A 25,679-nucleotide genomic window follows, 5' to 3' on the forward strand; every position below is an offset into this window, starting at 1 on the left:
CCAATTAGGTTGATTTGCGCAGCCATTCTCTTTAAGTATTAAACTTCTTCCTATATACTAGAATAACGACTTGGAAGCACCGCGCAGTATGGATTCATGAGCAGCCAGGAACGTGAAAGCGTAAGATGTAAATGTTGATGCTGTAAGCTACTTCCGACGAGAAGAGACAAAAAGAGATATAGGGAGCATCGTGTAAAGCTCGTCGAAGAGTGGCGTGTGCTTGTCCCAAAGTAAGGTAACAGGTGACCGGCTTCACTGCCACCTGAGGAGCGTTCAACCCGCAATCGCCTCGCTGTCAATACCCCACTGTCATCCTCGATGAGGTTATTTCTTTTGAGCTGTCGATATGCCTTCAATTTTCTGTACCTCGCTATTAACTGGAGACATTTCTAAACCAATCCTCCACGTAGAAGCTCGTGTCAAGAGCGATGGAGAGAATGTCATTATCCGTACAGACGTCGTGGGTCTTCTACAGCGCGATACCATTCTCTGTATCATGACACTTACGAGCATTCAGATTAGAGAAGAGATCAGTAAATGGCTGGTCGAGAACTTTGCAGTGCTGTCTTTGGGCCAGGAGCTGCGCTCGTTCGGTAGGGGCACTGCTCTTCTTGAACTGAGGAGTTTATTCCTTACAACTCCGCGCAGATGACCTTAGGGAATCACACGCTCAAGTTCTCGATTCCATCAAGGTTACTGAGTGCACTGGAGGCCAACTGGAATCAGGAGCATACCGCTTGGAAGATGTCCAGCTGGATGTGCAGGCGTACCAGCTACGAGGTTCCGCAGAACTGGAGAGTTCTCAACAAACTATGAGACTAGGAGATAACGGAGAGGATACAGGGCCTCAAGCTAGAGTTGTTGCTCTGCCGAATAAAGAGTTGGACGGTATCTGGGAGTCGTACGTATCACTGCACTGTGGGATTGATAATATGTTAATTTTGGATCTCCAGTCTATTGTTTGAACAACAGATTCCATCGACTCTGCTACGAGCACTTAGCCGCATGGGTTAGTACTCGAGTCCCGGTTTTTCTTGTCAAGACTAACAGTACAGTTTCAATGTCCGCTCGTCGTTTAGACGCATGGACGATCAATTGGAATCGCCTCGTTCTCCTCTGGGGACCTCCAGGCACAGGAAAGACAAGTCTATGGTCAGTACTGCCAGACCGTATTTCTGCAAGTATAGTCCAAGGAGTAGCTGATCAAGGACTGCAGTCGTGCCCTTGCTCAGAAACTTGCAATTCGACTCGGGAAGCAATTCCCGCAGAGCAGGTTGATTGAGATAAATGCCCACTCGTTAGCCAGTAAATATTTCGGCGAGAGCGGAAAGCTTGTAAGCAAGATGTTCGATCATATCGAGTCTATGCTGGAGGAAGAAGAGGATACACTGGCCTGCGTCTTTGTGGACGAAGTCGAGACACTGACAGCCAAAAGGGAGCAAGCTCTCCAGGGGAATGAGCCGTTTGATGCCATGCGTGCAGTTAATGCGCTGTTAACAGCGCTGGACCGCTTGAGACACCGTCCGAACGTGGTCGTGCTCTGCACGAGCAACTTGATTGCAGCATTGGTGAGAGGACTGGAAGCTTGGACCCGTTTTTGATAGTATATAGTCAATTGCTAACCTTATTGTGACTGCCAGGACGACGCGTTTCTTGATCGAGTCGATATAAAACAGTTTATACCAAAGCCGCCATCAAGAGTAATTTACGAGATTTACAAGAGCTGTCTGGAGGACCTGAGTAGATGCGGTGTGATCGAGGGGAAAGCATTCGATGTGATACAGACCGTTCCTGACGACATATGTGCACCCCTTGAATACATCGAGCAGAACGCAGACGTACTGCTGCTTCCAGGATATGATGATATGCTGCTGAGGTATCAGATGTTCCCGGATTCTATTCCCAAGCAGCTTGCAGATGCTGCAAGTGCCAGTCAAGTAAGTACTGCAGCGGATACCCCGGAATTAACGGGATGATGTCTCCTCACATTATCACTAGGGGCTGAGCGGCCGTACACTGCGTAGACTGCCTGCTCTGTCGCTGGTACTGCATACACACTGGGCGACTTGCACGATTCACGAGGCGGCTGCGGCGCTGCGGAAGGGCATTGCAGCGGAACAGCGGGTGGGCACGGAAACGGCGGGGAGTAGCTAAGAGGCCATCTGGGACGGTTCCTGAGACATTGCACGGGGTAGCAGTGCTGTTGATACTGGAATGCAAGATAGAATCACGGTGTTCAGCGGTCTAGACATACAATATAACCATCACCTCGACGCTGAGCCGGCCTTTTGTGTGCTGGCATCTCGCGCTGTCGATGTCGTGCCGTCGCGGTTTTTGCCGAAGGAACCTAACCAGGGCCGGCGGCCAATCAGCGCGAGGGTTTAGCCAATCCACCCCCAAGAGAAACTTGACGAGCTCCGGTCGACAACTTCAACTTCACCTCCAAAGGACAACCTCCTCACCGGCGCCTACCTCCCCCCTCCCCTCTACAACCCCTCTGCGGCTCTTGTTCCTTCCTCTATCCTTGGGTGATCAGAGGGCCTTGGATTCATCAGCATGCTGGCACGCTCTTCCCTCCTCAGCGTGCCCTCGCGGGCGATCGCACGACAGACTTTCCGCCAAACAACCACGGTACGCATCACCGGCCTTCGACGAGCCATTGGCCTTGATGGGATAGCACAATTCCTTGCAAAGGCCGTCAGAAATATGATGAGGGACTTTTTGACTGACAAGATGCGCAGCGGGCGTCTTCCTCCACATCCGGCACTGAGGCCGCCAGCTCCCCCTTCTATCTCACACTCACGGCCACCGCTGCGACGCTCGCCACGATCGGTTCGACCGCATGGTACTACCATCTCTATGGCCAGGAGGCCTTTGCAATGACACCTGCTGAGGAAGGGTGAGTGGTCCTGAACCGCGTTTGATGGGTGTCTAGCCGTTCCGCTTCTCCGAAGCGTGCGACGATGACAACGATGGCAACTTCTAACGTGTTGGAATTAAAGATTGCACGCGACTCAGTACCCGTGGGAGCACCAGAAATGGACAAAGACCTTCGACCACCAGGCGTGAGTCCACCCGATCTATTGTTTTGGCTGATATCAGACTCACCTGGCTCTCCAGTCTGCGCCGCGGTTTCCAGGTTTACCGTGAAGTTTGCTCTTCCTGCCACTCTCTGACCCGTGTCCCGTGGCGTTCGTTCGTCGGTGTCATGCACACCGTTGACGAGATGAAGGCTATGGCCGAAGAGCACGAGTACGACACCGAGCCCAACGACGAGGGTGAGATCGAGAAGCGCCCCGGAAAGCTGTCCGACTACATCCCTCCGCCTTACAAGAACGACGAGGCCGCTCGTGCTTCCAACAACGGTGCTCTGCCCCCTGATCTCAGCTTGATCGTCAAGGGCCGTCACGGTGGCTGCAACTACATCTTCTCCCTTCTGACCGGTTACCCCGATGAGCCCCCAGCGGGTGCCTCCGTCCAGGAGGGTCTGAACTTCAACCCTTACTTCCCTGGAACTGGTATGGGCTCTGAATCTGAATTTGCTGTGTGATTAGAGAAGCTGACCTTCTTCTAGGTATTGGTATGGCCCGTGTCCTTTTCGACGGCCTCGTTGAGTACGAGGATGGCACCCCCGCCACCACCTCCCAGATGGCCAAGGACGTTGTTGAGTTCCTGAACTGGGCTGCTGAGCCCGAGATGGATGACCGCAAGAAGATGGGTCTCAAGTCTCTGACCATCCTGACCGGTCTCTTCGCCCTGAGCGTCTGGGTCAAGCGCTACAAGTGGGCCCCAATCAAGACGAGAAAGATCATCTACAACCCCCCCGTTGGCAGAAAGTAAGGTTGGAGAACGTCTCGATCGGATGATATGCGGAAACGGGAGGGTATGAAGGAGATATCCTAGCCTGCGTTCCATTCCCCCCGTTGGCTGGGTACTGTCGACTTCCGCCCTTCATTGGCCATTGTTACTACTTGTCTGTCTACCTGTTTTTATCTGAACCTACTCAGAAACGCTTGTATCTGTACCCTAGATATCTCCTTTGAAAATCTGTTCGAAGAAAGCCATTTCCTTTGTCAGAAAGAATTCCGTTTCTGTTTTTCAATTCTCGATCGCGTATTCCTGGTATATGGCTGCCTTTATGGGTGGAAGTTAGGTGCACTCCTGTCGGATGCGTCTTGTGAAAAATGCAATGTAGAAACATGTGGTACTTCTCAAGAGCGTCCCTTAAGTCGAGGTATAAAGGTGAAGATACACGGCCTTCGATGCACACTAACCCGAGCAGCGACACGGTAATGTTATTTGAACAAACCATCACTATCATTGCATTGATACTTCATATTTCATATCTATATTTATATATCCAAGAACTTCAAATAGTAGACATATAGTACCTTCTAGCGTGGAATCACATCCTCAATCGTCCGCTCTCCGTCTCCAAAAACCTGCTTAAAGCCATGGTCATAGGTCTTCCACATCGCAACGAAGACCTTATCTTCCACCTTTACAAGCCATTCTGGGCTTCGTCCATCAGAGTCGGCCAAGTATGCTCCCAGAGTTATCAGTAGAAAGATCAACGGCCCCCATAGTGTGAGGAAAAGACCCGATCCGACGCGCTGGCGGACGGTGGTTATGCGATATGGGCGGATTTGCGAAAGGTAGGTTTGGTACGAAATCGGAAGGTCATGCTCGGCGGCGCCTGTTCTTATCAGATCAAGGTAACGCGCGGAGGGTTGGGCGTAAGAAGGGTCCGGGCGAACGAGTGGGTTCGATTCACTATCTTCTCGATCTGGAGAGAGTAAAGTGTGCGCTTTGAAGGGCTGTGTCTTTGGCAGGTCGGGGACTGGATCTGTCGAGTTATATTTCTCGGGGAAGGGATAGCATGTCACGACCATGTCCCGGTATCCTCGTCCTCCGCCTTCGGTGGCTATGATGCGAGCGTAGTCTGTCAGTGTGACTTCGTACACTACGCCGATTAGAGGCTTGTGCCATCGATCTTTGTTGTATTCTCGCTTGGCGAGAAGAGGGCTTCCATCCGTGTCTTCCTTGCTGCTTCCTTCATGGGATCCTGGATGATCTCGGAACTGTGAACCTGCGAAGCATGGCTCTCCGTATGGGAGCCCGGGAAGATCGAATGTCAGTTTCAACTCTGGGACGTAGACATTGATCTCAGATAGCGGCTTGATGCCACGGGATCCGCGAAACTTGGCGGAAGACAGATTCGAGCCGTATGCAAGGTATAAGACCGTTTTCTCCTCAGCCGCTTCCTCGTGTCTTGGTATGTCCTGCTCCAACACTTCCTGGGAGAGGCATGGATCCGAATCAAGGGAATCGCCTTGCGTAGACTGCTGTCGCCGCCCCGCCGTTGTCTGATTGTAGAGGGCGTTCGTCGTGTATGTGGAAGGGCGTGTGAAAGCGAAGACATTCCGAAGGCGCTGGAAGGCTTCATGGCCGGAGCCGTAGGCCTGCTCCCGGGTTTCCTCTCTCATGACGGAGCGTGCTTCTGAATTCGTATCAGTCTTCTCAAGAAAGCTGTCAGAGTTAGCGTCTGCTAGAGAGAAGCTGCGTTAACCCTGGATAATTAGCAGAATAAGCTGATATTGTAATCAATTGGTACGTAGATAGTTAGTCCGTGGTCAGCGCTGGGGCCGTCACAACCGGATGGATTCGTCCGAGGCGCCCGCCTTGCGATTCACTGCAATGAACGGGAACACGGAGACAAATCCACCCGTTCTGGGCGGCGAAGTCTGGTGTGTAGCCGCGTTCTCAGACATGCTAACTGAGCTAGAACTGGCACGCTGGAGATCATGGTTTGCAATTTGAGATGTGATACTGATGTTGATCACCAGAGCAGCTATTATTTGGGACTCCTGGACAGGTCTTTTGGACGTTAAAATAGCTGCCGTGCTCTCCGTATCGGCGTGGTGGCTGATGCCTTCATGGTATAAGCTCCTGGAGACATCAACAAGTCATCAAGTTAGGAGCGATCGAGCGATCGAGCAGAACGCTGTAGACTCCAGCAAGTGAAGATGTGAGGTCGTTGTGGGTTTTATAGGCAAGACTGATGGGGATGGGATAATGCCTACATCACGCAATTTCCCCGGACTCTGACAATCTTTCCAGGAGCAGCTAGTAACGCCATCTTTCCCCAGATGGGCCCAGCACTAAATTACGGGGACAATCCACATATTATTGTGATTCCACTGTGCTGAATTTACTCCTATTGATCTTTTGAAGCGCAGTTCTGTGTGCTTCGCTTCCCCAGGTTTATCTTGTTCAGATCGTTTCAAAATTGAGTTTAGTTGAAATGTATCCCCCAACAACGTCTAGACCCTGGACGATCGAGAGAATGCTGTAAATACTGTCCTATATAATGTCTTGTACAAATTTCCTTCACTAAGCACCATACAATCTCGAAAAGATCAAATTGTCCATGATTACTACGACTCGACTAGTTTAAGTTAACCAGTGAAAGTCGCCAGATTGCTTAGTAAATAAAAGTGACGACGGCATTCGGTAGGTTAACTATAGCTGCTTGACTATCTACTCCGTAGTCGCATTTTGAATTCAAAAACTTGACTTATTATTAAATAGTTCCATTAATCATAAAACTGGTTAGTTATCGCTCTTACTTTTCTAGTCTTTCTCAAAGATCTACGTTTACCTGGTATTGTTGCTTGTAGGGAATACCCGCAAGAGTGCCTTTCCAATTATTGCAATTAGCCGCCGCATTCACTTCATGACTGACTGTGATTACATTATCCACCAGGCAACAACAGATATCTCTATTCTTGTCACCAGGTAGCCTTGCGTAGTGATTTTTTCCCCACGATTTGAGCGAACAACTGAATCGCTGAAGGAGATTTGACATCAACCAAAGGTACCATTTGATAGACAGACAGTTCGATACTCAGAGACTGATGATGCAAAACAGACTGCGACTATGAACCAGAACAAGATCCCTATTATTGTTCGTAAAATGATGGCCGCGAAAAAAGAGGCCGAAGATACAGAACCAGCGCCATGCGATCCTGCCATCGACTACATCCCTTTTCGAAAAGAGTACTACTTTTTTTATGGCACCTTGATGGATCCTGCTACACTTATGAAAGTTCTTGACTTGTCCGAGGAACCGACCCTGCTGCCTACAAAGGTGGCGGGCTATTACATCAAACTCTGGGGCAAGTATCCAGCACTCTTAGACGGTAAGCCGGGAAACTGGGTATACGGTATGGCCTACGAAGTTCAGTCACAAGAGCACTTGGATCGACTGGTTGCGTACGAAACGGACAAATATAGAATTGAGTCATGCGGGATTTATCCCGCGGACTCTGATGAAAATAGCACAGATATCCTTTTTGGTCAAACATTTCTTTGGGACGGGAAGCCCGAAGAGCTGAGTGAAGGGGAATTCAGTTTAGAGACATGGAAACGAGAGGGAAACGAAGCGCCACAAACGAAAGGGGATAGTCTCTAATTACAAAATATTCTCCCTGGGGACATGTGCAATTCCTGCACTATGCTGCAGAACCAGTGAGCAACTTGGAAGGCCTTTAGCCCTGCGATGTAATGCAACCCCAACTCAGAGTTCTAGTACCGAATGAGAATATAGATTCTTCATTAAGCCTCATCGCACGTAATACTTGTAGAAGGCCTATTGCTACCTCAACAGAGCAGATTGGCCCTACCAATGTTAACTCGCTGTTGAGTTTCTGAATATTCGACCAAAAGAGACTATATGAGGCTTAAGTCAGCTATCTAGCGTCGTCCGTCTCATTATGGAAAATGTGGGAGAACTCCTCCTGGTTACCCTGAGATAGGAAACTTCGAATAAACCTCCAGCCAGAGGCTTGTCAAGTCCTAGAACAAAGAAACGAAGGTGGATCAGGGACATAGTTTCGGATCCCATCTCCTGGAACGCTTGATTCTCAAGATGTACTGAACTCAGTCACCAAACTATGCAAGTGAATGTGACCCTAAATGCGTATTCACTGCTCACATATTGATTATTCGTTATCGTATAAAGCCTATTCTCTTCCCACAGAACTCTTAACACCATATTGAGCAGTCTAAGATATCATATCCACCTACGCAAATCTTAAATCCCTAACATAGCTTCTCTCAGAATTCCAACTAAACAGCAGATCTCAAATACCATCAGATATGTCGTCTGCATTCAAATTCGGTGTTGAGCTGGAGCTCCTCCTGTCGGGGAGATTCGAAAACGAGTTTTCAGACCTCAAGCAATTCGCAAACCATGTTGCCAGCTGCTACAATCGCCGTACGGGTCGTCATGATAGAAAGATACACGAAGATTTGGATGGTGATTACAAGGGCGAAGACGCGGACAAAGAATGGTCTCTCACAGAGGACTGCACTGTAAGGGCTGATAGGGCCGACCAATGTGAGTTCTTTTTATCCCAGGGAAATTGTATCTTTTGCAATGCTTATGTTGTGGCTATAGGGCCAATAGAAATTGTCAGTCCTATTCTCGTCTTTGGCACTCAAGAGTGGAGAGACGACATCAGGAAGCTCTTCACTAATATCCGATCGTTTTGCCGCATAGAGTGCAATGACAGCTGTGGCCTTCATATCCACATCTCACCCCCGGGCTCTAGCCAATGGAGTATTGAGACCTTGAGATCTCTATGCCGGAGCCTGATCTATTTCGAGAATGGGTTTCAAGTGCTGCTGCCCCAACATCGTCGCGCGAATTACTTCGCAGCAAGCAATCGCTATGATAACCCCAGGCTCAACGGAAGGAGTTTGGGAGATATCTTCGAAGCTATTGATCAATGTGAGCTGGGGCCCGACATCACAGATCTGATGAACGACGGCGGAAAAAAATACTTCGCTTGCAATTTTCTTAACCTATGGCATGGTAGATCAATGACTGTCGAGTTTAGACAAGCTCCTGGTGCACCACGTGAACAAGACTGCCTTCCATGGGTCGAGTTAATCGTGGCGTTTGTCCACGCTGCAAGAGATCTTGGGACACCTGGCCAGCTCAGGTCGTTCTCTCAAGATGTGCAAGGACTTCATCGGTTTATAACAAGGAACCAACCGTCCGGTATGAACCGTACCATCTTGGACAGTCTTTTCCGGGGGAAGACGGGAGCAATTCATCCGAGAGCTGTCCCTCCTCCGACGGAGGGAGAGAGGTGGATCATAGAAGCGAAGGAAGAGGAAGACGGACGCAAGAATATGATGTTGAAGAAAATGGGGCGTGTATTGCAACGTTGAAGTAGTGCGGTCAATCATGGCCCACTGCTATGTGATAATCACGTTATGCAGCTTAGTCGGCAAATACCCGTGCAGGAAACAGCAGAATGGGTTGCCACAATTGCGAATATACAGGCCATGTTTACCATATTTCTTTGAGCTAATGACTTACCATCGGGACTAAGTCCAGTTTCTATGTCAGTCGTTAGATTCAGATGTTACTATTCTACATTGAGTTTTCGACAAGGTCTTACATTTACCCGTAGATCTAGATAATCATGCAATTCCACATCCACAACTTCCATCCCGTTCCTGCGCCCCGACTGTCCCGCCCAGAGTATTACTATAGTAGATAATCCCTTGGATCGGTGTCCCCCCAATCAGCTCTCCACTGCCGTGCTAATACCTCCTTCGCACCTGTGCGCTCGAGTCGCGACGCATCCCACATAACGTACCCCCAACGACGGATAACGTCTTGCACGTAGTATCCATACAGATTGCTATAGGACCCTTTCCATATTAGAGTCCAAGCAAGCGGTGGATGTTCCCCATTTGCATCTAGCACCTCGTCACCTTGGAAAGGGAACGGATCACGCCGCTCCTGCCTCAAGTCCCGATTCGAGAGTTGCTCCTGGCGTCGCTGGGACTGTGCTGTTTCGCCCAAAGCATCATCCTCGAGAAAACTGCCTATCGGCCATGAAATGTGCTTTTGCATTGTCGAAACTAGTTGTGCGTGGTCCTTAATCTTGAACAAGACAGTATGCAGCAGCTCGAGACCACAGGAGATTGTTCCCTTCAGGAGGCTATCTCTAACCCCTATCATTTTTGTGTGATTAGTTCTATGCAAACAGTAAAGTGATTTCATTTTGTTTAGAATTACGAGGGAAGCAGGAAGGGGTGTAAACTAACAGCTATTGTCGAGGTCAAATGCTCCTTCCGGCGTGGGAGGCCGCTGTGCTGCAAACTTAGGATTCTTTTCATTTATATCCCAACAGATATCGTCGAAGATGTGGTTATACTTTTCCTTGGCGAAACTGTAGATACAAGCAATCTCCTCGACCTCCCAGGGCTCGAATATGCATATAAATATCTTCAAGATGTCCACAGAATCAAAGCCCAACCTCGGTTGCAAGTAGGATCGATAACGGCCGACGCCAAAGAGATTGCAGCATAGCTGAAAACGATAAAGAGCACGCATTAGTCGTGTCTCCTCCGTAATACTGAGAGACTCATGATTCTGCGGGTCGCCGGCCTCCTTGGAGAGATTGTCAAGAGCCCAGGCGGTATAGTGCCTCGCGAGAGGTTTGATGATCGAGGAGTGGAAGGCCACTATGCGTACGATGTCATCAACGGTTAATGTCTCGCTTATTACCGAATATTGGGACCCCGAGCGTCGATCTCGGTAGGATTTGAGAAACTGAGAGATACTTTCACTGGTGCGCGCGTCTGAAAACTCGATCGAGCTGGACTGATAAACGGCGCAAGCATCGACGGTAACGCTACGCAAGGTGACCTCCAAGCATTTACAGAGTAGGTGCCTGCGATCTAGCAGATACTGGTGGTAATAGATAGGAGATGTAGAAACCAGGGCTCTTAAACCATCGAGTTCCAGCATAGAAAGGAGGTGACGCCGGACTTCAGGCGGGAGATTTTCCAGCGGTGCATTAAGATGAGGAGTACTGCCGGATGGCTTTGCCTGGGAATCTTCCTGTACTTGAACTGACACGGATCTTTCTGACTGGGCGATAGTCTGGTGCGGACTGACTTGAGCCGTTATCACTGATAGAGCTGGATCTGGTGTGGAATCCGGCATAGACGTGGAAAGACGCATGGAATGTCTGAATTTCGAGAGAACCTTTTTCATTTCGAATATTCGCTGACGTTAAACGCGAGTTTAGAACAAAGGTGATCGATTCAGAAGTAAAATTAAGAGAGTAGATAGAGCAAGAAAAAGATGAAGTGATAGAAATGGATACGACGGCGGTACTTAATTAGCCGCCTACTCCTGGAGGCGTCAATCGGAGAGATCAGATCTGTCCCCACGCCCCAAAAGAGAAAAACGAAAAAAGAAACGACTAACAAGATCTGTCTAGGTTCATTATTACGACTCTTAAGAGAAAATCTTTTTGTCAAGATCTAATCTACTAATGGTAAATGTCATTTTGAAGATCTGGAACGTCTCCAGGCTCTGTACTTAGCACGTGACGCAAACACTTGAGGGAGTTGCTTCCTTCCATTTTCAAACATTAGCTTGCGAGTCCAAGATATCGCCTTGATACAGAGTGCGCTGTGGCTATTCTGACAGCGCCGGAAAACAAGTATCCGTCGATAATGTTAAAGACAACGTCGTGACAGACACAGGCCGACAATGGATCCCGGTTCATCTCCTCAAGTGCATGAAAGGATTGAGAGTGTCTCGACTCCGATTGGACTTATACAAAGATTGATAGCCCATTTGCATAATGCCTTTTATGGGAGAAACTCAGAAGACCTTGTACTGTCAGTAGTTATTTCTTCCATTTTTACTAAATGCTGACGTACTTACTTCTTATAGCATTCCACATGACATCGTTAAACCGTTGTCTGCAATGCATCTCCCGATAGAGAGCTCTGATATCGAATGCTTAGTGGCACTGCTAGATAACGTCAATGGTTGCTCTAAACTGCACGACGGTTCTCTCTGCTGCTTGATGTCCCTTTTTCTAAGGGCACCCTGGTCATTGGCGCAAGAGCGCGGTCTCTGTCTTCTATTAGTTCAGTGTCATATTTTTTCTTCGGTGACTATAGAATATATTCTAATACAAAGTAGGATGCTATTACACACCTCACAGATTCCACTAGAGGAGGGTCTCGTGGAAACCTGAAGTCTCTTGCTCGGAAAAGGAAGTCACTCCTTGGGCAGAAGATGCTCATACCTCTATTAGAAATCTTTGTTCAGGAGACCAAGACCGAAAGATTACGAAGATGGGTAGGTTGGAAGCCACGTTATGATTCAATTTTGCTCACTAACTCACTGATCAATAGACCGGGCAATTGTTCCTAGAATTACTCTGCGACTCTTCAGACAACAAGGAACTGCTAGCTTTAGGAGCTGAAACTCTCCGGTTAGTCCGTGAGGTCCATGTCCTACGGCTTTGGCTGACAGTTTTCTCATTCCTAGGCGGAGAATCGGCCACATTCTTTGCTATGGATCGGAGTTGACTCTGCGTTACCTCGCTGGGTGTATAATTCGAGAGATGCGTGTGACGGAGTACGATCGGCAGCTTTTCGACAATGTGGAAGTAAACGACCAGCTGAATGATTTCTTCAAAGAATCCGAAACACCTGGCTCTGAGTGGATTACATCTTGTTGCACTTTCATACATGGCAAGAGGAATGGAATGTATGGCACTGCATACCGTGAACTTCTAATGATCGTACTAGACAAGTACGCTAACTCTACATGTCTCAAGCGCCCCGTGGCTTATCAAGTCGATTAACCTAGAAAAGCATATCACGTCTAGGAATAGCATAGTGCTAGTCCATACCCGTGAATCTCTGGTATTCATCATTTTGCGGGGAAGACCCACGTGGCAGCAACCGCGGTTTATAGAGTTTCCTTTTCACTCTATAATTCCCGAGGAACCTTGCGTCTCCTATGACGAAGCCGAAGACACTAATATAAAGATCAGGTTGAAACCCGGAGGCCACTATGTCATGAACGGGAAGAAGATGTACGCAGAATCCATGTCGATCGACTTCGTCTGCAATTCATATTCACAGGAGATAGTAAAAGCTATCACAATTGCCACCAAAGAGGTATTGACAGATCACAAGGAAATCAAACACAGCAGACTATCATACTCAACTGGAGATCAAGGGCCTAGTCCACGGCATGCGTCTCAGGTAGTTGTTCACCTGAACCAGATGGAGAGCGTTGACTATGATAAAGGATCTGTAAGTCGCATAACTGAAACATGCAGACCCGATGAAGCGCTCCGTCAGCCTCTTATACGCAGGAGTGGTTCAATTGTGGTAAGCCTCGACGCTGGAACAGATGTGACTAGGAAGTCACTCGTGTCCCGCAATCAGGCCACAGAGAATAAACGCCCATTTCTGAAGATACCTAGCGGTAAAGGAGATATAGATAATCAGCCTAAGGAGAAAGAAGGTGACGAAAATCTAGAATGGATTGCCAGATGCGAAACGTTTGTGCAAAGCATTTCAAGCGCTTCTGAAGCTGGTCATTTGACGAAAGACGTTGAGCCAGAAGCAGTCAAGTCTTTCGAGGATGACTCTGAAGTCGCCGCCCAAGGGGATAGAAAGGAGCAAGACCAGCGAGAGGGGCAATATGGCGAAGAAAACTACGATGATACCGCGGAAGACATATATACGGGAGCGGACGCGTCTCCATGTGACCCCATGTCTTCTCTGGACCCGCTTCACTCGCAGCAACAGTTTCATCTAAGTCTTCCTGGAACTTTCACATCTGAACAAACTACTATCGGAATAACTGACCAGGTAGGCAGCTACTTCATCTGTTCTTCGAAAACACCATGGCTAATTCAATATCTTGCTCATAGGTTAAAGCTATGGCACCAGGGGTAATTCCCGATTCTCAGGAGGAGCAACGTTCTACCATGAACACAAACATAATCGAACAAGGAGAATGCTCTTCTGCGAATAACTCCGATAAAACCAAAGCGAAAAGTGGTCTGAAACCGTTGCCTAGAGGGCACCTCAAACAACTACTTGAACATAAAATTGTCACGACAGACTCTGTGGATTGGGATGAAGATCTTCGCATACCAGCGAGTGAACTAGAGCTGCCCAACAGCAAGACAAAGAGATCCCCAGCACATCTACCATCCCCTGGTGGCTCGAGGAAGAAGAAACCAGGCCCGTCGAGCAGAAATAAAAACCGGCCAAAGATATCACTCCCAACTCCCAAAACCGGCACTGCCTCGTCGAAGAAAAGTCGTGCCTCGGAAAAACCACCAGTTCAGAATACATTGGCATCACGCCGTCCGCGTCGTGCGGCTGCAGATGAAGCGAAAATTAAAATACTATGCGACTACAATCAGGATGAGGATGTTGATGATGATCCTATCCGAGATTCGACACCTGACGACAGCCTTACATTCGGCAATAGCTTCCAGTTCGACCAGAAAAGAACGTCCACCCCTCGTCTTGCCCATACAGACCAAGCCGGTAATGCAGAGACTAAAACACCCGTCATTGACTTGACTACTGCCTCAGATGGGCTTGACAATGTCGATGAGGAAGATAATCATCAGCAGCAGGATGTATCCCTCCAATCCGTTAGAGATACCCCCGCAAGCAGCGAGAACGCTTTGCCAGCTGTGGGGAATGACAATAGAGAGAATAGCTCGAGAGTCGAAGAGGATCAAGAAGACAGGTATAGAGGAAGAGGACACTTAATAGGCAGCAAGCTCGCAGCAGTGTTAGGTCAACATGGTGTTCTCTCATCCGATCAAGTCGATAAGGATCCAAGGGAGGCTGAGTGCGAGCAACCTCGCACGTCTCCGGCCATTGTGGGATATGACCAGCAATCTGAGAGAAAGGAAAGGTTGGCAAAGATTTCGAGCCAAATTTCTGACTTTATCAGTGGCGGTTTTGATAATGCGCCTGGCAAGATCCACGAAACACCGGATCTCTCTGGGCTGTCAGAAGAAAGTGAGCGAGTTCACTTAAAGACAACGGACCATATAGTCCACAAAGCGACCGAAAATGAAAAGCAAACTGGGGACGGGACTTCTAGTACCGATAATCGGATAACTCTTAGAAACTCAGAAGGAGTCTCTATAGATAGTGACAAAGAGTCTTCGAAGTCTATCCGTCCGGTAGCCTCGAAAGCCGCCAAAATTATTGGACACCCATATGCCGCATTAATCGATGAACGCTTACATAGAAAAACTCAGATTGTGAGCTTTTCTGCTGATGGTCCTCGCAACCAGTGCGAGATACGTCCGTCTTCTTCAGTCAAGAGACTGAGAAGCCCGCAGCTACAGTCTAATGACAAGACAGAAAACCAATTCAAACGAAAGGCAGTAGTGCAGCAACCGGACGATCTTACTCGGCCTACCAAACGGCTCAGATTTGAGTTTGGGGGGAGTAGTGATATGGATGAAGCCATGGACTCTACTTTATCGGCTACCCCTGGTCACATCCATACTATATCTTCTCCTAGCCCTTTGAAGATGAACCAATGCCGGGGAAGCATCGTCGACGAGAATGGTAGTCCTCACCCAGTCTCCCGTACTGCAACACAGATTATGATCCCTGGTGATCATGTTTTACTTAACAGAGATGGCAAAAGACCGACTGTGCCGCATCAAGATAGCTGTGACGAACCTGCAACTGAATCCAGCCCACTCAGCTACGTCTCCAAAGATGCTGGGGTCGATTACCGTATACGGTCCAAAGGACAGTCCGTGGGAAAGCGGTCGCCTCAGGCTCGAGCTCTTTTCCCTCCTTCTAGGGCATCCAAAATAGCTAACAAGCAGAATGATGACGTCGAATTAGCCGGGCGGGGCTCGCAAAGGCAGTCAAACCCCCTTTTCATATCACAGAGACGAATGCCTAATCAAACTAGAGAGGAGAGAACTTTGCCGTTTAGCAAGCGGCTGAATGGTGACCAAGCAGAAATCAGGCGTGTTCAAGGGCAGCATATTGCCAACGAACAAGAGGCCCAACTATCGACATTCTGGGATTCTATTTCAAGTCCCAAAAAGATTGAAGCGAAAACAGATGTCACTGCCGAACCACGCGATGAGATTAACTACGGTCGAGGCTCCACAGTTGAGTCATCTTCCCCATCGGGTCTCTCACAGACATCGGAATCTATCACATTAGTAGAGCCAGAGGGGCAAGAGACGCAATTTGACCAATTGCGTCGTGCCAGCCACGGAAGTACTCTTGATATTCTAGTCGACACCAGCGAGGTCTGTATATTCTCATTACAATATGAAGTTCTAGCTAACAAGTATCCAGCGCCTTGTGTGTCACCTCGTAGAAGAGGAAGATGCTGTCTGGGACGTGCTGGAAACGTACGACCATGGTTGTCGCAGACTCATCGACCAGCTTACAGAAGCACACAACGAATCCCTCGAGGCATACGAACGAGCGATGACGGCTATGATGACTGAGTATAAGGAGGTCCGCGAGAAAACCCTTGAGCGACTGAAAGCTCGCGACAAGGTGCTCAAGGCATTACCTACCACGGACAAACTGGCCTCTGGGATGAAGAAGTGGGAAAAGTTACTCACACGTCTGCAGGATCTCTCGACTGCATACGACGCCAAACTGGATGCACTGGAAGCTCCTGAATAATGCAGTGATGTCTCGCAGAGCGTGCTTCTTCTAATCACCGGGCCGTGCAGATTATGAGATCGCAGTTTGCTGAATTTATATTTCCGGCGCGATGTCTAGCATGGAACATTGCGTGTCAAGACGTACCTATGTCACACACCTGCCTCTTAGGGGGGGAGTTACACTTCCACTGGTTGATTTATATCATGTTGTCCATCAAATACCTAATAAATAGTACTTACTCCTTACTACTGAATAACGATAACGATCATCAGGGGTTCTCTTATAGACAGCTATTAGACCTTTTTAGAAGTATCATGGGCGATAGCACCATGTCTCCTTTGCAGCCAGCAGCAGCACAACCATATCCAGAACTAGATGAGTAAATGAGATATGGCGTCTGCTGTTGGGATGAGTAACTAGATACGGAGTAGTTAATAGTAAGTTGACAGTCGAGTGTCATCGGCGTTTCTTCGCTCACAAGACGAGAAAACGCCGGCGGCGAGAAAAGCGGTGCGATCACGTGCGACAGGGCCGGACAAATGCAGGGACGATGACTCGACGGACCGCCGACCTCGCAGGGCTACTTTTTGGATGGAAAGCTTATAAAAAAAGGATACCCCACGTTTTCGCCCGCATCTGCCATAGTCAAATCATACAAAAAAAAAGTTCTCTTCAGTTACAGGTTACAGTCCATTTAGTTCTTGATTTCTCTATTCGAGCTGGTTCTCAACTGGTCGTAGTTGGACAAAGACCATCCATTGTACCCCGCCACCATGTCGGTGAGTACAGAGCCCTAAGGCCGATGACTGTGATGTGCGCTGACTCAATCATGCAATAGTTCTTCATTGAGAACCCCAACGTGGGCAACAAGAGCCACCCAGAGGACTCGAGAAGTATGTATTGCATGGATTTCGTACCCGAATATCCTTTTCTACCTTAGTCGCTGGTTCTGACAATGCATCCGCTTTGTGAACAGTCCGTGGATACAACCCACTCACCCCGCCCAACCTGCTCCAGCATGAGATCGCACAGAGCGAAAAGTCTAAGCAGACTGTCTTGCAAGGCCGTGATGAAGCCGTTGCCATTGTACAGGGAACGGACCGCACGAGACTGTTGGTGATCGTCGGCCCGTGCTCGATTCACGACCCGGACATGGCCCTGGAGTACTGTGATCGTCTATTGAAGCTGAAGGAGAAGTACAAGGATGAGCTGTTGATTGTCATGCGTTCCTACCTCGAGAAGCCTCGCACGACCGTTGGTTGGAAGGGTCTGATCAACGATCCCGATATCGACAACAGCTTCAAGATCAACAAAGGTCTGCGCACGTCGCGCCAGCTTTTCGTTGACCTGACCAACAAGGGCATGCCCATTGCCAGCGAGATGTTGGACACCATCTCACCCCAGTTCCTTGCCGACTGTCTCTCGGTTGGTGCTGTTGGTGCTCGCACCACGGAGTCCCAGGTTCACCGTGAGCTGGCCTCCGGTCTGTCTTTCCCCGTTGGCTTCAAGAACGGCACAGATGGCACCCTTGACGTCGCGGTCGACGCCATTGGCTCTGTCAAACACCCCCATCACTTCCTGTCTGTTACCAAGCCCGGTGTGGTGGCCATTGTAGGCACTGTCGGTAATGAGGACTGCTTCGTTATCCTGCGAGGTGGCAAAAAGGGCACAAACTACGATGCCCAGAGCATCGCGGAGGCCAAGGCCAAGCTCGAGAAGTCAGGCCTCAAGCCCCGTCTGATGGTCGACTGCAGTCACGGCAACTCCCTAAAGAACCACAAGAACCAGCCCAAGGTTGCTGCTACCGTGGCTGAGCAGATTGCCGCTGGTGAGGAGGGCATCATGGGTGTAATGATTGAGAGCAACATCAACGAGGGTAAGCCGGAACCAACTCTTATTTATTTATTTATTCTTTGTCCAGAGATTCAAGAAACTGACTCGACAATATAGGCGCCCAGAAGGTCCCGCCCGAAGGCAAGGCTGGTCTCAAGTACGGCGTCAGTATCACCGATGCTTGCATCGGCTGGGAGGACACTGAATCGGTCCTCGACAATCTCGCGCAGGCCGTCCGTGCACGGAAAGAGAAGCTTTCTGTTAACGGAACAGCTTAAAAATTATCGACAGATCTTCCATTTAACGAAAAGAGAAGCGGGAAGGATGGATTTTGGGTTTGCTATCGATACCATGGTTAATTTTGAGGCTGCACAACCAATCAGCAGCTTCTAGAACGAGGTTCCAAAAAGTTGATAAAAATTTAGAGAAAGTCTTTACGGCACGGGCTGGCGCAAGATTATTTTGTATTGTACGATTATGTGGACTTTGTCAAAAGACGATACGAAAAGGAGAGATGATTTGAAGAATGGATATTCTTGGTAAATGAATGAAAGAACTCTTCGCTGGTCTTTGCGGTCCCTGTTAGGAATGGGCCAGTTTTGGGGGTCGATCTAAGTTAAGTGATAATCAACTTGACTCATTATTGCCAACCAATGTCCCATATTACAGTCCTACGTGGTTTATCCAAAGGACACAGATTTCTCATGGCATTCATACTAGCATCTGACGTGAGAAAAAGATAAGACTGCGTGATATCCCACTTCCCGATAGCTCGATCCTTTCAACAAGCATACCAAGCTTGATTTCTACAATCCCCATCAGACAAAATTCTTCAAATCTAGAAACATCTCTTACCCATCATCAGGTAGCCACTTGAGCCTTTTCATTATTTCTCTTTACGCTACCGGTACAGCACCTGCCTAGTCGAATATAGTCTAGACGGCATCCTTAAAATCTACATGGCACCTGATGATGACCGCCCATGCGGTACAGCTTTCCTTGACACGTGTACCGTTATCATTCAACTCATCGAATAATTACTTTTTTTTATATATGTACATTGTACAAGTTGGTTAGTATCAAATAGTTCCCTCCTTCTGGACCATAACCTTGGAAAAGGCATGGTTCGTGGCGTTCTATAGTTTCGGACCAAGCAGATACCCAACCCAGCCCCGAGAGCAAGAAGGTCTCCTTTCCCTGGAGGTCACACGACCAGTTCAAATTTAAGGCCCATGTACATTGTACATACAGTACACTAACTATAGAAAAATGGACTAGAACTTATAGTAGTGATGTCTTGGTGGACGAACGATAGCTTTATGGGCTAAGATGGTGTCAATCGGCTAGGCTGGTCCAGACCGCCGGGGATATATAATTATACACTGATTTCTTCTAAGGAGGTCTAGCTTGGTCTAGGGTACATACTTTAGTATGATAACGACTTTTTTATCATTATTATTATCGTGTCCGGGGAGAATATACTCTATGTGGTCGGGGCGAAAAATATGGATGCCATACTTCGCGTACTACTTAGCCGATGAAATCAATCCCGCAGAGAATTACCGACCGGATCCGTGTTTCTGGGCTTCTTGTCTCGGACCAAGCCTGGACAATGATGCTTTCCGTGCCACGCAGCGCATGCCATGTGCATGGGTGCTAAATATACGAAACTCAGGAATGCGGGCTTTGGGGGACCCGAAACAAGATGTCGACGCCGTTTGGGCGGGAGCGGCGGCAAACGGAGGCCATCGATTTTATGGTAAGTCTTAATTCTTGACGGAGGAGTCCGAGACCCCCTTTTTCTTTTTTTTTCGCATGCGCCTCCCTTTCATCCTGGGTTGCCTGCTGGAGATTATACCTATTTAAGCGAGGAGGCTTGTTAGAGAAAGCGAGATGGGAAGGGTCCGAAGGGAGGCGAGGGTTAAGACGAGAAATGGGGAAACATTCTAGAAATTCTTCCGGGCTGTTCTCTCTCAGCTCTTCCGCACTGGTGATCATCTCTCTGTTAGGGAATGTTATGTCCGTGCGAGTGTGGGAGTTGGTGGGGGGGAGTCCGATTTGCGAATTGGCAATAATAATAATGATAAATGACTCTTGTTTTTGGTGTTTATGGAGTTGTACTCGTTAGCTCATACGAACAGTTTCCGGACGACTTAGCCGAACAAACAAACAATAATAATAATAATAAATAATAATGATAATTATTATTAATATCCTGCAGAGACATACCAGATGGGAAATGCAACTCGCTTATCGAGTGGCCATGCACTTGTGCAATGGTTCAGTAGTCAAGTGAATTGGCTGGCAGTAGGGCTGCAACCAGCTGGTACCTCTGACCAACGAGGTTCCCAGTCCGTTATGGAGAAGAACAATAATAATATTGCGATACGGGATGGATGCATATGGGAGGATCGTATTTGCCGCCAGGGATGGACTCCCTGCGTGTGTCCAGTGCAGTGTCGAGGGGGGGTTCTCCAGCGGTGGGACGCCGTTGCAGGCAGGATGAAGCTGGAGAACATCTCCTCACGGCCCCAGTGTTCTCTTCTTATCACACGATTATCGTACTCACTAAAGCAATAATGGATCAGAACATGACGTTGGAGCGTTGATCGGGCGAGGATTGCCGTCTGGGGGAGGATCGGCGAGGAAGATGAGTTGGCGGTGAGAAGAACATTCCGGGCAAGTCATGGTCATGGCCATCCTCGATCATCATCAGTTAGTCACTCCTCTGCTCCTCTACTCATCTCCTCATCTGCTGCTCCCCAATAATAAAAATCATAACAATCATACGGAGCAACGCCCAGCCTGGTTGCTGCTGGCTGCCCGGCCACTCTTCCTTTCTGGTTCTGTGGAGGAGAAAGTCGAATTCGCTAGTGTCCTGTCTGCAGTAGGGGACGAAACGGTGGGCCGGGGAAAGACACGATAAGATTTTCACTAAAGGACGATGAGACAACTCGATCGAGAGCAACTCAGCCAGCGATTGACTCCTTCGCGAGGAATGCTGGGCCACGCGAAGCGTCAGAAGCTGAGACCGCATCGGGCTCTCATCCCGTACATTCTTCGGCTGTCGCAGAGCTCAACGCCATCCTCACCACCTTACTGCTCGTCTCAGAGGTCACGATAGCAAAAGCAAAGCTGTCTCCACGTTAGCCGGGGCGCTAGAGATCTCCAGCAGCCATGCATCTCATCCTGGAGATCCGAGCTAGACTACGCAGTCGTTCTCCATTCCACCCTCCAGGCTCCGCTCCGGTCGACTATCGCAGCGCTGACTCGCGGCGACCGTTTTCTAGCCGTCCATGCGACACGGAAAGCAAAGTCTTATGGTGCAAGTCGTGACGGCGAAGAGTCAGTGTTGGATCGCCATCGCCGCCTGCTTGTCGGCCTCGTCCGTGGATCGTCGTGGATCCACCGCGAGCTAATCGTCCTCTCCTCTCGAGTCTCGCCAACTGCCACAACTTCCTGGTCCCTGGACTCGGTTCGTAGGCGACGTCAGATGGCGCTTACTTATGTCTACCGCGGTCCAAGCCGCTTGTGCCTGTCTGTCCACACTCCCTGATACTAATTCGGGACAAAACGCCCTTTTTTGCTTCTTCTTCACACCTCGTTTTTATATATAACCTGGTGGGCGATCCCCGGAGTCAATCCCCAGATTATCCAGTTTCTGCTCGTATCCTGTTCGACTCCTTCGAGGGGCCCACCACGGTTGCTTCTTCAAGCTTGTTCACCAACATCGGGGTGGCCATATCGAGGAGAAACTCATCACTAGCACACCGGTGCGAGTGAATTACAGGATCAACATTTGAGGTGATAAACTTGACTCCATAATAACCCATGATTCGACTGGTGTCATACCATTTTCGACACTGATATCGAGATCTATTCATCGATCCGCTCGTCGGCGACGCAGCGACTACTACCGATTGGATATAAAGGAGCTGGAAGTCTGCGAGGGCCACATCCTTTGTTCCTCACATTTTTCTTCCTCCTCGTCGGCTTTTCTTTTACCTTATAACCATTAGCAGACGTCTCGATTGGCTGCCGGTGCCGTGGTAACGTGGGTGGCAAACCCGGGGTTATCGGTCGTTAAGCTTTTGATATCGCCAGGCACAATCTTACTGACCTGGATTTTCTCAAGTATCCATTTTCTTTTGACCGTGCAGCCGTATCTATTTCTGCGCGGTCATTGAGGTCCCGGCCTGAAAACGGCCCAGAGGTCTAGCCCTTTCTTCCATCATGCCAGGACTGCCTGATAGAATGGGCCAGGAGTCGCATGTTGTGATTCCTGTATGGGGACAGCAGAGGGAGTCTCGGGAAAATCATGATTTCAGCTCGACAACAAGCGGAGCGTCGGCAGAGACACAGCACGCAATCCCCCAGTGGGATAACGGATTACAAATGGTACCTGGGATCCAGGGCGTTCGGCGGACGAGTCCCATGAGCCGTTCCCCAGACAGCTTCGAGTCGCTGGCCGATTCCGTGAGTGACGATGACTCAGAACGGTCCTCGACACCTATCACGCCGAACTCTTCGACAGAAAGCCTAGTTCCTGCCGGCGAACCCTCTAAACCAGCTTCCTCAGAGATGGACACAACACTGGACAGTCAGCTAGAAGGAAAGCAGGTAGATACAAATGCAATCCCAGAGACACTACGGCCCGCTCCCGAAGTACCGCCGCCTGTTCTCAGGCGGTTGCTGGACTTCTCCCCCCCAGAATCCCGCCGCTCGCTACGATTGACCTGCAAAACCTGGTCCCGGACTGTCGACAAGGTTGTGCCGCTTAACCCACCAGCTGCCAACATTGTCCCCCCTGAGATCCTCTTCCAGATTTATTCGATGCTCAGTCCGCGGGACTTCGATAATGCCCGGCACACGTGCTCGCAATGGATGCGTGTTAGTCTTGATAAGGATCTGTTGGAAGGCATGCTCAAGAAAGCAGGCTGGTGGGACGCATGGCAGCGGGACTGCCTGGCGCGCTCACTCAATGCTACCAAGGAGAGTCATGTCTGGAGGCTAAGCAAGAGATTCTCCACTGAATGCCTGCTGTCTGGCCGAAAGGCCAATGTGGAGCGGTCTGGTTTCCTGACGACTGGAATCGTCGACTTCTCTCACCTCGCCAGAGAATCACTTCCTACGGAGTCCCCTGCATTCATGAAGAACGTCCTCGCTGGTCCTTACACGGCTCCTCGGATCACGGCTGCAGTGCGTGACCCGGCATTTTCACGCACTCCCAGGTTCAGCGCTAGCAAGTGTGGCCGCTATTTGCTGGTGACCACGGGATGTATGATCTACGTTTACCATCTTTGCAGTCGGAAGACTGGGGACAACTGGCCCAGGGCAGAAAGATCGACGGATCAAGAACGACCTAATCTCGATGACAAAGATCTTGATATCATGCCTATTTCCAGCATTGGCTGTCCCTATGAGGTTTTGTCGGCTGCGATCGATACGAGTAACTCCAAGTTGGTCGTCGCAGCTTTGCTGCGCGGTCGGATGGGAATGGTCTGTGATATCAAGCGTGTGTCCAGTCAGTCTCCCTCGGAGGCCCAAGGTCCCAGTCTTGCTGAGGTACAGGAGGCGATCGCATCGAACCAGCCTCTCCGTAAGATGGTACGCCTCTCTCGTACCCCTCGCCATTATTACCATGACATCTGCTCCGCTGAAGACCCACCAAGAAGCGTGTCAATCTGCCCTGGTCGACGCTGTATCGCATTTGGTTGTGGCTCCGGCATTGAATTGCATTGGGTGGATCAGAAGACCAATGTAGATTCTCGCAAACTATTCCCAATGTCGCAGCCGGCCGAAGTCGTGCACTTCTTGTCGAATCCTTCGGTCAACACGCCTGCACAGATCAGACTGATCTCTTCTCTGGCTGGTCCCGGCGCTTCTGGGTGCCAGTGCTACAACTCCCCTGATGGCGAAGAGCACCCTTGCCAGTTCCACCTCTCCTCTGGTGTGCGTTCGTTCACTCATTGGACTCCAAGGAAGAATGGCAGTCTCAGTCTCGTGAAGGCGACTCACTGCCATCACTATCGAGCCATCCCGGTCAATGACGGATTGCACCTGTTGTTCATCGAACCGACCACGGGTTTCCTCTGCATTGGATCAGATGCTCCTATCGGTGGCCCCACGAGCCTGACGCGGGCACTGATCTGTGTTCCGCCATTCGAAGGAGGCACTGCTGATAACTGGAAGGAGGATCGCGTGCCGACTGTCTTCGCGTCTGGCTCTGATCTGAGCTGGGGCTTGCGCATTGTCGCGGCATACCAGGACAAGATTGTCCTGTACTCGGTCCCATCGGACGTCCTCAACGTAATCCAGAGGGAACGCAGACTTCAGGGCGAGGGCGTCATGGGAGACAGCGACCTGGCAAGGGACTGGTTCCTCGACTCTGAGCGCAACAGCCAGCGCCGGGGCAGTCTCGCCCAGAACCAGAACGGCGACTGGGAGTTCCTCCTCAAGGTCAGCTACCGACCTACGGCAATGATGTGGCCCTTGAAGATCTACGGCAAGGAGATTGGCAGGATGACCAAGGTGGTCGACTTCGCGATCCAGACATCGAATGGTGGCGCCCGAGTCTGGGCCTTTGGCGCATCGGGCGAGGCGCGCATTTTTGACATCGACACCTGCACCTCCAAAAACATCTCGGCGCTAGACATCGGCGTCAGGTCACTGTCGGTCGGCCCCGATGGCAGTATCGCGTCTGCAAAGCTGATGGGCCGAGCGGAGTCTGGTCTCCTTTCGCCGCTGCCTGTCCGAGCGACTCGGAAGCGCAAGCAGCTCAGCCAGCCAGCTCCCTTCGACCGAGAAATCTTGACAGCTCAATATCCACCGCGTGTCAAGAAGATCTTGGACGTGGTTGAAAATTCAGTCTTCCCGAAGAACCCCAGCAGCAGCCCGGTGTCGAACGGGCCTGCCAAGAGGCGCCGGCCGTCTTTCGCTGCTTGTATCGTTGACTTGAAGATTCCAGACCTAGGCCCTAATGAAGGAAACTGGCTGGACAACGCCAGCAAGGCCGAGGGTGAGAACAGTCCACCGCAGGGCTCTGATGGATCAGAGTTCCATGACTTTGCGACGTACGATCCCCAGGATCTGCGCAAGGCTTTCCTGTCCACTCCAGCAGCCGGTCTGCATCGCACTGGAACACCCGGGAAAATGCTCATCAACCCCGTAATGTATAACGAGGGATACTCCGCATGGAGCAAGTACTAGGACATTTCTATTCTGTTGTATATCGGTTTTGCCAGTTGCAGCGCTGGCGGGTCTCTGGTTCCACAGTCCACTTAACATTTTCATGACATGTGATGATTTTTTTT

The 25,679-nt window shown here is 49.7% G+C and overlaps 8 protein-coding genes across 8 annotated transcripts; 6 read left to right on the forward strand and 2 right to left on the reverse strand.

Moving 5' to 3' along the window:
- Positions 1-267: 267 nt before the first annotated feature.
- Positions 268-4,336, forward strand: C8Q69DRAFT_496944 (cytochrome c1). Its single transcript, XM_028632274.1, has 11 exons — positions 268-593; positions 649-901; positions 954-1,009; positions 1,056-1,152; positions 1,217-1,568; positions 1,641-1,937; positions 1,999-2,124; positions 2,742-2,899; positions 3,003-3,065; positions 3,121-3,518; positions 3,575-4,336. The coding sequence occupies exons 1-11, from the start codon at positions 347-349 to the stop codon at positions 3,838-3,840; spliced, it is 2,313 nt and encodes a 770-aa protein (XP_028488388.1). The 5' UTR covers positions 268-346; the 3' UTR covers positions 3,841-4,336.
- C8Q69DRAFT_182397 (GliK protein) lies at positions 4,066-5,659 on the reverse strand. Its single transcript, XM_028625879.1, has one exon. It carries the CDS (start codon positions 5,484-5,486, stop codon positions 4,395-4,397), a length of 1,092 nt encoding a protein of 363 aa, XP_028488389.1. The 5' UTR covers positions 5,487-5,659; the 3' UTR covers positions 4,066-4,394.
- Positions 5,660-6,476: 817 nt separating this feature from the next.
- On the forward strand, positions 6,477-7,603 carry C8Q69DRAFT_460045 (hypothetical protein). Its single transcript, XM_028630123.1, has 3 exons — positions 6,477-6,664; positions 6,767-6,877; positions 6,932-7,603. Exon 3 carries the CDS (start codon positions 6,941-6,943, stop codon positions 7,472-7,474), a length of 534 nt encoding a protein of 177 aa, XP_028488390.1. The 5' UTR covers positions 6,477-6,664; positions 6,767-6,877; positions 6,932-6,940; the 3' UTR covers positions 7,475-7,603.
- Positions 7,604-8,160: 557 nt separating this feature from the next.
- On the forward strand, positions 8,161-9,240 carry C8Q69DRAFT_505364 (putative amidoligase enzyme-domain-containing protein; the record flags this gene model as incomplete). Its single annotated transcript, XM_028632700.1, has 2 exons — positions 8,161-8,401; positions 8,462-9,240. 2 exons carry the CDS (start codon positions 8,161-8,163, stop codon positions 9,238-9,240), a joined length of 1,020 nt encoding a protein of 339 aa, XP_028488391.1.
- A 166-nt stretch (positions 9,241-9,406) lies between these two features.
- C8Q69DRAFT_460053 (hypothetical protein) lies at positions 9,407-11,155 on the reverse strand. The gene is made up of 2 exons (XM_028630124.1): positions 10,129-11,155; positions 9,407-10,035 (listed from the first exon to the last, which is right to left on the reverse strand). The coding sequence occupies exons 1-2, from the start codon at positions 11,081-11,083 to the stop codon at positions 9,563-9,565; spliced, it is 1,428 nt and encodes a 475-aa protein (XP_028488392.1). The 5' UTR covers positions 11,084-11,155; the 3' UTR covers positions 9,407-9,562.
- A 969-nt stretch (positions 11,156-12,124) lies between these two features.
- On the forward strand, positions 12,125-16,551 carry C8Q69DRAFT_505366 (hypothetical protein; the record flags this gene model as incomplete). The annotated part of the gene is made up of 6 exons (XM_028632701.1): positions 12,125-12,187; positions 12,244-12,323; positions 12,380-12,646; positions 12,891-13,719; positions 13,782-16,163; positions 16,213-16,551. The coding sequence occupies 6 exons, from the start codon at positions 12,125-12,127 to the stop codon at positions 16,549-16,551; spliced, it is 3,960 nt and encodes a 1,319-aa protein (XP_028488393.1).
- A 755-nt stretch (positions 16,552-17,306) lies between these two features.
- On the forward strand, positions 17,307-18,644 carry C8Q69DRAFT_485576 (phospho-2-dehydro-3-deoxyheptonate aldolase; the record flags this gene model as incomplete). Its single annotated transcript, XM_028631842.1, has 4 exons — positions 17,307-17,312; positions 17,372-17,426; positions 17,510-18,409; positions 18,484-18,644. The coding sequence occupies 4 exons, from the start codon at positions 17,307-17,309 to the stop codon at positions 18,642-18,644; spliced, it is 1,122 nt and encodes a 373-aa protein (XP_028488394.1).
- Positions 18,645-22,424: 3,780 nt separating this feature from the next.
- On the forward strand, positions 22,425-25,660 carry C8Q69DRAFT_182616 (F-box domain protein). Its single transcript, XM_028625880.1, has one exon. The coding sequence runs from the start codon at positions 22,600-22,602 to the stop codon at positions 25,573-25,575; it is 2,976 nt and encodes a 991-aa protein (XP_028488395.1). The 5' UTR covers positions 22,425-22,599; the 3' UTR covers positions 25,576-25,660.
- Positions 25,661-25,679: the final 19 nt, after the last annotated feature.

The sequence above is a fragment of the Paecilomyces variotii genome, assembly GCF_004022145.1.
Source record: "Paecilomyces variotii strain CBS 101075 chromosome Unknown C8Q69scaffold_2, whole genome shotgun sequence".
NCBI classification, from domain to species: Eukaryota; Fungi; Ascomycota; class Eurotiomycetes; order Eurotiales; family Thermoascaceae; genus Paecilomyces; species Paecilomyces variotii.

Bases quoted from the DNA above. Each gene is read 5' to 3' on its own strand.
- C8Q69DRAFT_496944 (XM_028632274.1), top strand. From the start codon at position 347: ATGCCTTCAATTTTCTGTACCTCGCTATTAACTGGAGACATTTCTAAA. The intron at 2,125-2,741 runs GTGGGCACGGAA...CAAGATGCGCAG, and splicing joins GCATTGCAGCGGAACAGCGG to CGGGCGTCTTCCTCCACATC. The intron at 3,066-3,120 runs GTGAGTCCACCC...CTGGCTCTCCAG, and splicing joins AAGACCTTCGACCACCAGGC to TCTGCGCCGCGGTTTCCAGG.
- C8Q69DRAFT_182397 (XM_028625879.1), bottom strand. From the start codon at position 5,486: ATGAGAGAGGAAACCCGGGAGCAGGCCTACGGCTCCGGCCATGAAGCC.
- C8Q69DRAFT_460045 (XM_028630123.1), top strand. From the start codon at position 6,941: ATGAACCAGAACAAGATCCCTATTATTGTTCGTAAAATGATGGCCGCG.
- C8Q69DRAFT_460053 (XM_028630124.1), bottom strand. From the start codon at position 11,083: ATGAAAAAGGTTCTCTCGAAATTCAGACATTCCATGCGTCTTTCCACG. The intron at 10,036-10,128 runs GTTAGTTTACAC...CAAAAATGATAG, and splicing joins ATTTGACCTCGACAATAGCT to GGGTTAGAGATAGCCTCCTG.
- C8Q69DRAFT_182616 (XM_028625880.1), top strand. From the start codon at position 22,600: ATGCCAGGACTGCCTGATAGAATGGGCCAGGAGTCGCATGTTGTGATT.